General features: G+C 40.7%; 1 protein-coding gene across 1 annotated transcript in view; it reads right to left on the bottom strand.

Moving 5' to 3' along the window:
• The window catches only part of RNF121 (ring finger protein 121), a 137,190-nt gene that overhangs the window by 79,502 nt on the left and 47,185 nt on the right, over positions 1–10,503 (bottom strand). Inside the window, exons 2-3 of the mRNA XM_006870258.1 lie at positions 4,419–4,456; positions 469–610 (exon numbers count right to left, since the gene is read on the bottom strand). Coding sequence (XP_006870320.1) covers positions 469–610; positions 4,419–4,456 — 180 coding nt within the window. The remainder of the gene's footprint in view (positions 1–468; positions 611–4,418; positions 4,457–10,503) is intronic.

Here is a 10,503-nt window from a genome sequence, read left to right as displayed (position 1 = left end):
TAGAAAGCCTCATCTTTCTCCCGCGGAGCGGCTGGTAGTTTCGAACCGCTGACCTTAAGGTTCGCAGCCCGATTCGTAACCACTACGCTACCAGAGCCCTACCTTTTCTGGCCATAAAAGTAGTCACATATTCTATCCCTGTTTTGCTCTCTGAATCATTTATACATTAGACACTCAGATCATATACTATTCATCATTCAAATATGTAAACTTCATTTTTACTATCTATTCTCTGCTTCTGGTGTGGCACTATAGGATCAGCACTGGACTGTGAACCAAGGTCGGTGGTTCAAACCCACCAGGTGCTCCTCGGAAACCCTATGAGTCACTATGAGTCAGAACTGACTTGACGGAACTTATCAACAATTCTCTGCTTACATGTGGTCTGGGTTAGGCAGGGCCCTAGAATCCTTACAAACGAGCTCTTGATTGGTGGCTAAAAAAGAAATGAAAAGCAAAGTAACTTACATTGTAGGATCGGGGGTGCCTCTGCTTCCACTGTACCAGGAGTAGTTGAGCCACCACCAAGGTAGCGATGAGGATAAGGACCATCTCAGCATGCATGGCTTCATGGCCTCGGTGCTTGGCATGCATGCGTGCATGCTCAACCCTGAAAGTCAAAAAGATGGGGTGAGGAAAGTCACACATGGTGTGGGATGATAAGGGGCAGTTTTTTCTAAGGATAGCCCATCAGTTTAGAATACATTCCTTACTGTGCCTGGCAGCTACAAGATACTGTGCACAATTAATGGCTAGAAGGACACAACCTGGAAGTTAGGCACTTAAGGACCAAACAGGGCTCTATAGTAACTGTGGGAACTAAGTTTGAGTACTGAGATCAGAAATGGATACTCTGTCATTTCTCCCTATCCCCGTGGCAGAAACATCTGACATCATTCCTGTAGGAGGAAGGAGACCCCAGAAGATGTCAGTGACACTGCCCATATCAGGCCTGTTTCGACCTGTCACTGGAAGGAGAAAATAATTTAGAGAGAAGGTTATAGCCATAAAAAGTCTCACAGGTATTTATGACAATAATAAGTGAGTAATAAAAACACCGCAAATGTGTGCTGATTCTAGGGTTAAAGTCTTATCTCATTCTTCCTACCCTCCCTGCCATGTCAGGGATCCTTTAGATTATTTTAAATCCAAAGAATCCAGACTACTTCAACTTTATGCTAATTCAGTAATGACTTCACCACTACCCACCACAGGAAAACAGCCACCTCAAGAGTTCAAAGAAGATCAGTAATTAGAGTGTACAGATGGAATTTATTTCATCTGGGGTTGGCATTTTCTGATCCTGAGGATTGATTACCTTAGTCAATATTGGGGAAAAGTTTCCTTAGAGAATAGAACAGAATAGCCACTCCCACCACTCTGGGTCAGAGTCAGCCACACGAAAGCAGGGAGAAGGACTTAGGAAAAAGCAAATGAAGCCCGGAACTTTTGTACTAGGGATGGAGAGACAGAACAACATGGAATTCCATGGGGCAATGGAGACCAATAGCAAAAGGGGATGAATCATGGATAATTATATGATAAAACAAACATATCAAAATGTTAATTGTAGAATCTAGATGGTAGGTAAAATGGTGTTTACTGCACAATTCTTGTCACTTTTCTATAATTATAATTATTTTATAAAACAATGTTGGAGGACGGCTCAGTGGGCAGAGCAGGCAGCTGTAAGTCAAGCTGTAGGAGTAGCCAGCCACAGCATCTAAGGGTTCCTCTTGTATAAAGCTTTATCCTGGATACGTAACCTGACAGAAACAAGAGCCAGGATTCAGATATTTAGGTTCAGACCCACCATCATAGACTTGACTGAGAAACTCCACTTTTGTACATTACAATTTGTCATTTATTTTTAGGGAAAAGGATGGAGACCAGTTTAAAAATCTATATGCTATGTAAACTTATAAAGACACCAAGAGAGGTTTCTTATTCTCAGACAGTATTCTATTGTTAAGTGTCAGAGTCAGTTCTGACTCAGCAATCCTGTATAAGGTTTCCAAAGAGCGACTGGTGCATTTGAACTGCTAACCTTGTGGTTCACAGTTCAGTGTTTAGCCTATAGCACCACATCAGGAGTCCTTAAGACAGTATGTTGTTGTTAAGTGCTGATGAGTCGATTCTGACCCATAGCGACCCTGTATAGGGTTTCCAAGGAGCAGTTGGTGAGCTTGTACTGTTGACCTTGCAGTTCAAACGGTTTTGCAGTATGGCACATTAACCCACAGTGCCACACCAGGACTCCTAAGACAGTATTGTTGTTGTTGTGAAGTGCTGTCAAATCAGTTCCGACTCATAGCAACCCTGTATAGGGTTTCCAAGGAGCAGCTGGTGAACTTGAACTGCTGACATTGCAGTTCAAACAGCTTTGCAGTCTGGCTCATTAACCCACAGCACCACACCACGAAAGTACATAACTGAATAAATGTGTAAAACATGAAGTCAAAGAATTTAGAAAAATTATCTAGCTCCTACCAAAGCAGAAATTCTTTTTGTGGTCCTTTGTTGAAATACTTCCACTGATTGATAACAAATGACTCTTGAGGTTGTCTATCCTATAACTAGCAGTATCTGGTATATTATGTTGTTGTTGTTAAGTGCCATATAGGCATTCATATTTGCTTATGAATAAAATCCCAATGACAAGAAACTCACTACCTCTCAAGATACCTTGATTATTAAAAGATGTTTCTAATGAAACAAAAATCTACTGTCTTATAAAAATTACTATCCATTGAACCAAATCCTATTCTCTGGAACAACAAAAGGATATAACCACTCTTCTTTCTCAATGCTACAGTTTTAGTTCTTTCAACCACAGGATAAATAATCCTCACATCATGTGTATAGCACGATATGAGGATCATTTGTTTTAGTGGCCTTCTTCTAAACATGGGTCCAATTTTAAAATCCTATTAACATTTTGTGTTTAGGACAAAATTAACGTGGCTCAGCAAAGCAGAGCACAATGGTACTGTCACCTCCCTTAAGGAAGATAAGACATCTCTATAAACACCTTCTGCATTGTTTGCACCACTTTGGTAGCTGAGATATACAACTGGTGTATACTGAGCTTGTTACTGATGTTAGTTGCCATTATTTAAATTCACCTAAAATCACTTAGTTTATCATATGAATTGGTTATTTTACCATCTGGTAGCGTAGTGGTTACGAATCGGGCTGCGAACCTTAAGGTCAGCGGTTCGAAACTACCAGCCGCTCCGCGGGAGAAAGATGAGGCTTTCTACTCCCGTAAAGATTTACACCCTCGGAAACCCTGTACAGGGTCGCTATGGGTCGGACCCGACTCGATGGCACTTAACAACAACAACATTCTTATATGAAGGAGCTCTGGTAGTGTAGTGGTTACGAATTGGGCTGCGAACCGCAAGGTCAGCAGTTCGAAACTACCAGCTGTTCCACAGGAGAAAGATAAGGCTTTCTGCTCCCGTAAAGATTTACAGCCTCGGAACTGGGTCGGAACTGACTCAATAGCACTTAACAACAACAACAATTCTTATATGATTAATAGTTTTAATTTAAACGAAGCATTTTTTTCTATTAGATTTTACTTGGGTAGTCTGGGTGTGGCATTGTAGGATAAGCACTAGACTCTTAACCAGAAAGCTGACCATTCAAATCCACCAACCACTTCTTGGAAACCCTGTATATGGTTGTTATGAGTTGGAACCAACTCAACAGTACTAGAAAACAATTTCAGCTCATTTGTTAACCACTTTGTGACATGTGGGGACATGCACTCTGAAACCCCTTTACTGCTTAGAAATAATATTGAGATTTTATTTATTGACTCACTGTGGCAATAAAGTATATCATGGATAATGATGATAATGTCAAAACGGGTAACATGAGAACCCACATGCCACTCAGTGTTCTAAAAGTTTCATATATTAATCCTCACAACTCTAAGAGATAGGTACTATTATGATCCTAATTTTACAATTGGAAAAACTAAGGCAGTGAGAAGTTAAGTATCTTTCCCAATATTATATAGCCAGTAAATGGCAGAAATGATACTTAGACACAGATAAATGGTATGGTATACATTATAGAGTTCTGGTGTGGTGCTGTGGGATAAAGCACTGGACTGCAAGGTCAGTTTGAACCACAAGGTTGGCAGTTTATACTCACCAGCCACTCCTTGTAAACCCTTACAGGGTCGTTATGAGTTGGAACAGACTCAATGGCACTTAACAATAACATAGATTACCTACTTCCTCCCTAGGACCTAGGGGGCTACCCAGGGACTAGGTAGCCCCAAAAGACTTATCCTACCAGTCACTCCCTCCCAAAGACAAGGAAGCAAATGGATAGATACACAAATCTAGTATCTGGGCTAACCTGCAGTTCCCAGCCTGAGGGGCCCACAGTGCCACACTTACCTCCATTGCTCCTCTGGGGACAGGTCCGACATATCAACCTGTAGAAAAGACACCACCAAAAAAATCCATTACTATCTTAGAACTGTCCCTACCCAACAGAAGGCGCTCACATGTATCTTCAAGGAATTCTGGGAAGTCAAGTGTCATGATTTCTATGAAGTCTTCAACAATGCATTTCACTCTGATCTCCTTTTCTAATCATTTTTGTTGGTTTATGCTTATGACAGAAAATGTGCTATATATGATGTGGTAAGCAATGGGGAGAGAAAGAGTAAAAAAGTCCTAACCCCCAGACACTCACAGCCTAGTGAAAAAGACAGACATAGAAACAGATAATGTCTGTACTGTATGATAAAGACAGCTATGAGAGAATATACAAGTGGCTTCTAGCCAAATATATATTAGGGAAGGATTCCTGGACAAGATGTGCAGTATCACAAATGAATCAACAAATATTTCTTCAGTGTTTTATAATGTTCAATGTCTACTCTACTTTTTCTACCATAAATTCAGAAAAGTACTTTAAATCAACATTTGAAATGAAATAGGCAGAACTTTACTACCGAATCAAATATTTACCAGGAACATCCATCACTATTTAAAGGAGGTCTTTTGACTTAGGCATTTATCTCCCTAGAAGGACCAAGGCCGCCTTCACCTCTGAGAGGGAGCAACTGCACTCATAAAGTAGAAAAGGCACAGCTAGGAAGTACCTGAGCAGACAATTAAAGACCACGTTTCTAAAGGGCAACAGGTTTCATTATACCTATAAAAACCTCGGCCTATAAGTCTTAGCGTATCAGTCTATTCACTGTCCCAGAACACACAAGACTCATTCTTGTTTCTGGGTCTTTGTTTATATGCCTCATTCTTCTGGCAATGCCCTTCCTTGATGTGGCACTGTGGGTTAGTGTGCCAGACTGCAAAGCTGTTTGAACTGCAAAGTCAGCGATTCAAGTTCACCAGCTGCTCCTTGGAAACCCTATACAGGGTCACTATGGGTTGGAACTGACTCTACAGCACCTAACAACAACAATCTAACTTATCCTTTAAGAACCCAGCTCCAATTTCACCTTTCCCTAGAAAAGTCTTCCTTGATCTCCTAATTTGGTCAATTTAGCCCTCTACTTTTCTCTAACAGATATTTTCTCCTTGCTACTCAAAATGACAAAGAATATTGAAAGAACCAGGGTTTGCCACAAGAACAAACAAATCCACCTTGAAAGAAGTGCAGCCACAATGCTTCTTAGAAGCAAAGTTGATGAGACTTCATCTCACATACTCTAGACACATTATCATGTTTGAACATGTCCCTGGAAAAGGACATCATACTTGGCAAAGGATCAGCAAAACAAGACAACCCTCAATGAGATGGACCCAGACACAGTGGCTGCAACAATGGGCTCAAACATGACAATAATTGAGAAGACAATGTTTGGTTCTTTTGTGCATAGGGAACAGTCCAGACTAACTCAATGGAACTTCACAACACTCAAAATGTGGCCCCAAAGACTTACAGAAATGCAGAAGCTCAGGCACCACTCCAGATCTACTGAATTAGAACCTACCTTTTACTAAGCTCTTCAAGTGATCCGTATAGACAATGAATTTGCAAAGTACTGTTCTACTCATAGCTTTATGTTATCTTAGACATGCTTTCCAAGTGATCTAGCTTCTTAAATTCAGGACCAGGACTAAGTCGGAGAAGCAATGGGTGTAAAGCACAAAATTTATAGACACTTTCGCACTTGGTACCAACCCTGTATTTATTTGACCTTGAGAGTGTGTGTCTCCTTAAAGTTTTGCCTTATCACCTTGTTTCCCTCGTCCTAGTCTTGGCCCCGCTTATGTCTGTCTTATTCCCACTCCATAAATCTAGGAATTCCCTCAGAACCAAAACACACTTTAAACTGCTTTTGGGTCTTCCTAAGGAAAAGAGTACAGATTTCAGTATAAACCATTTATAAACTAAACAAAATTATCTCCAATAGCAAGTACGCTGACAAACCAGTATTTCACCTGAAGATGCTTAGAGAACAAACACATGAAAAAATAAATAAGCATCTAGGAAAGGACTATTCTATAGATATCAAGGAGCCCTGGTAGTGTAGTGGCTACAAGTTGGGCTACTAACCTCAAGGTCAGCAGTTCAATACTACCAGCTGTTCCGAAGGAGAAAGATAAGACTTTTGCTCCTGTAAAGATTTACAGCCTTGGAAACCCTGTACAGGGTTACTATGGGTTACTACGGCACTTAACAACAACATAGATATCAGAGAAATCATGTTAAAAACTACATGTCAAAACAAAAAAAAAACTTCATGTCCAAGGAAGCATGATAAACCCAATGTGGGTACAGCTAGGAAGATCCAGAGAACTGGGATAGTCAAGTCATAGGGGCTCCTCTCAGTGAGATACTGGACTAAGCATGCCTATGCCTTAGTTTCTGATGCTAGAAAATATAATAAAACTTCTGACTTCTTTATAATGTAACCAAGTGATTTCATTGCCTTTCCTCCTGGGAAAATGGACATTCTTTATAAACCATAGGAAACACTGGGAAACTGAATGTTGGTGAAGCACAGGACAGTAAAGCTTTCAGTGCCTCAGAGAAAGCGGCTCAGAACCTGAAGTGCAAAGGCTGAGACTAGACTTTCAAAGTGTGTTCAAATGCTAAGAGTAAGAAATGATCTGGCTTTTAGAAGTTTTTAACAAAAACTGGGGAGTAGTTCATCTTACAGTCCAGAAACAGAGGATCCTAGGACCATCAAGGGAGAAAAGCACAAGCGGAATATGCGACCCTATCCAGAGAACCAGCGACACCTGAGATGGAGGCAGAAATGAGGCCATGGAGAGAGAGAGCAGCTGAGGGCTCTAAATTCATGGAATTACAGGGACTGCGAGCTGTCGGTCAGGAGGCAGACTTGCAGAATGGTGTTTTAAATTATTACATATGCCTGAGTGTTTAAAAAAAAAGCTAAGATAGAGAGAAATACTGTTAGCTGATGATACATGGAGGAGATTATAATCATTGTAATGAAACAAGGTGTATGATTTGTTGAATGTAAAACTGATGATCTGCCCTGTAAACTCAATTCACAATTAAAAACTTAAAAAAAAAAAAAAGCAAGAGATGATCTCGCTTTAATAGATGACTCCAGAACTGAAAGGTTATTTAAATTATACCCAAACTAGTTTTCAGGCTCCAAAGGAAAACTGTAAACTATAGCTATAATTAACTTGTAGCATCTGAAAAAAGTATTTATCTGCTCCCTCATTCGAAATTTATTCATTTGGGGTCAAGCACTAACCCACTTTAAAGGCACCCTGTTCAGAGCCCAAGTAGTTAACTGGGTAAGCTCTGAGGGCAAGGGTACTAAGATATGGGCCCATATCCAACTCCTTCAACACACACACAACGTTTTTTGTGTCAGCCAATCAACCCCTCCAGAATTCTCACAATGCCCTGAGCTATGTGAATCCACATAAACCCAGAATTCAAAGAAGTTAAACCAAGTACGTCAGAGAGCAAAAGAAAATGCCACGAGAATGGAAAATACACAGAGATTGGCTGCTGCTTTTTCTCAGGTACAAAAGACTTAGGGCCTGTACCGTTACCTTGAAAACATGCCTCTTGTCCCTAACAGACATTTTATAATCTGTGGTTCCTTAATCTGTGTGCATTGTCCACCAATCTATATTCCTGCCTTCCCACAAAAAGCTGGCCAAATCGTCCAAGCTCCCGGAAGGTTTCTTAGACTAATCCCATTCACTGAAGACATCCTCTGCTGCTCTGCTTTCAAAGTGAGGGCCACAGATGAGCAGTATCAGAATCTGACTATTCCAGACTTCCTGAATCAAAATCTGAATTTTAACAAGATGCCCAGGTAATTCAAATGCCATTAAAGTTTGAGAAACATTTTCACTGCATCCCAGCACTCACACTCACAATTTGTCCTAAGAGTCACGTATACGGCGCATCTGATTTTTCTTGTAATACCATCTGTTCCGCAGGAAAAAGGTGAGGCTTTCTGCTCCCGTAAAGATTTACAGCCTCGGAAACCCTATGCAGATTTGAGTCAGAACCGACTCCATGGCACATAACAACAACAGACTTCAAAGTCACTTTGAACCACAAGGTTGGAAGTCTAAACTCACCAGCGGCTCCTCGGAAACCCTATACAGGTCGCTATGAGTAGGAACCAACTCAACAGTAATTAACAACAGAGGTAGAGGGAGGTAAGAGAGATACTGCTAATGAGTACATAATTGTACTTGTTAGAGGGGGATAAAAATGTTCTAAACTTAGTGGTCATGGTTACACAAATTTGAATGTACTGAGCACCACTAAATAAATGTGTTGCTGACGCTGTTAAGTGCCGTCAAGTTGGTTCCAACTCATAGTGTCCCTGTATAGGGTTTCCGAGGAGCAGCTCATGAGTTTGAACTGCAGACCTTGCGGTTCAAACCAACCTTGTGGCCCAGTACTTATTATGCTACAGCACCACACCAGAACTCCTTCTATCTCTATACATTTGCCTATTTTGGATATTTCATATGGATCGTATTATCTGGTCTTACATGACTACCTTCTTTCACCTACCATGCTTTCAAGAGTCATCCATGTTGTAGCATGTCCCCGTACTTCATTCCTTTTAGTTGTTTGTTGTTAGGTGTTGTTGAATTGGTTCCAACACACAGTAACCTTGAATAGTGTTTCTGAGGAGCAACTGGCGAGTCTGAACTACACACAAATCTTGCAGGTAGCAGTACAGTGCTTATCTTATAGTGCCACACTAGCTAAGTAATGTTCATACTATATTTATTCATCAGTTGACAGACGTTTGGGTTGTTTCCATTTTTGAGTTATAAATAATACTGCTATGAACATTCATATGTAAGCTTTTATGTAGACATATGTTCAAATTCTCTTAATTATATACTTGCAAAAAAATATGACACTAACCATTTCTCCCAGAACATTCTTCTCCACAGTTTGGTTCCATAATTCATTACAATGGCCACATAGAATGCAAATTCCCATAGTCACAGTGATAAGGATTATAGGGACGTTAACAAGTTACAATGCATAGTCAGAAACGCTCAGGGTACAGCTGTACTAGTTAGGACTGCCTCTCCTCAATAGTACCCATAGGCAGGCCTCTCTCTGCCTGGCAAATGTTACAAAGCTCTTCTATGGCTGCTGATAAATGTCCATACAAAACATCACTCTACCATAAGCTTCAGCCTAAAAGGCACTCAGTTCTAGCTCTATGGGTCAGCAAACCTAGCTCTTCCACTTAAGTGTCCGGAGGCACCCTACTCTACAAGCAAGCCTGCTGGCCCAAAGTCACTCAGCTTTATCTGCTCCATGAGCTAGGAAGCTCTCCGCTCTGTCTGGTGCTCTGGCTCTTGGTAATGGTGCCGCTGCTCCTCTGTTACTCCTCCAGTTTCATAGCTTTCTGTCCCTAGGTTGAGGAGGTTCAATGCACAATGAGCTCTAGATTCAAAGGACATGCTCTACTCCTGGCTCCTCCTCTCTGATGGTAGTGAGATTCCCTCAATTTCTGTTTCTGAGATGGCTCATTTTATACACATTAGAGTGCCAGGTTTTTACAATCACAGTTAACGCTTGTAACTATTCACAGCTGAATCATATAATCCTGTCAGTATCTTCTCCCACCTTCTCTTACCCAGATGCAAGAGACAGAAGCTAGAACTAGTGAGCTAGAAGATAAATCTCTCAACGCTACTAAGATAGAAGAACAAATACAAAAAGGATAAAAAAATCAGAAGAAGGCCTAAGATTCATGTTGGATTACATGAAGAGGAATCACATAAGAATTACTGGCATTCCAAAAGAGGAACAATCACACAAGTCCACAGAGGAGATAGTTGAAGATGTTCCTAACATCATGAAAAGTGAAAAGATAAGCATTCAAGAAGCTCAACGAACCCCAGTATGGATAGACCCTAAAAGACAATCACCAACACATAATAATCAAGCTCTCCAAAATCAAAGATAAAGACAGGACCTTGAAAGCAGCTAGGAAAAAGAGAAATATAACATACAAAGGCAAGCAAA

Source organism: Chrysochloris asiatica, unplaced genomic scaffold (genome assembly GCF_000296735.1).
Source record: "Chrysochloris asiatica unplaced genomic scaffold, ChrAsi1.0 scaffold00140, whole genome shotgun sequence".
Taxonomy (NCBI): domain Eukaryota; kingdom Metazoa; phylum Chordata; class Mammalia; order Afrosoricida; family Chrysochloridae; genus Chrysochloris; species Chrysochloris asiatica.
Note: the sequence above shows the minus strand (reverse complement) of the source record. Positions and strands in the feature narration are given on the sequence as shown.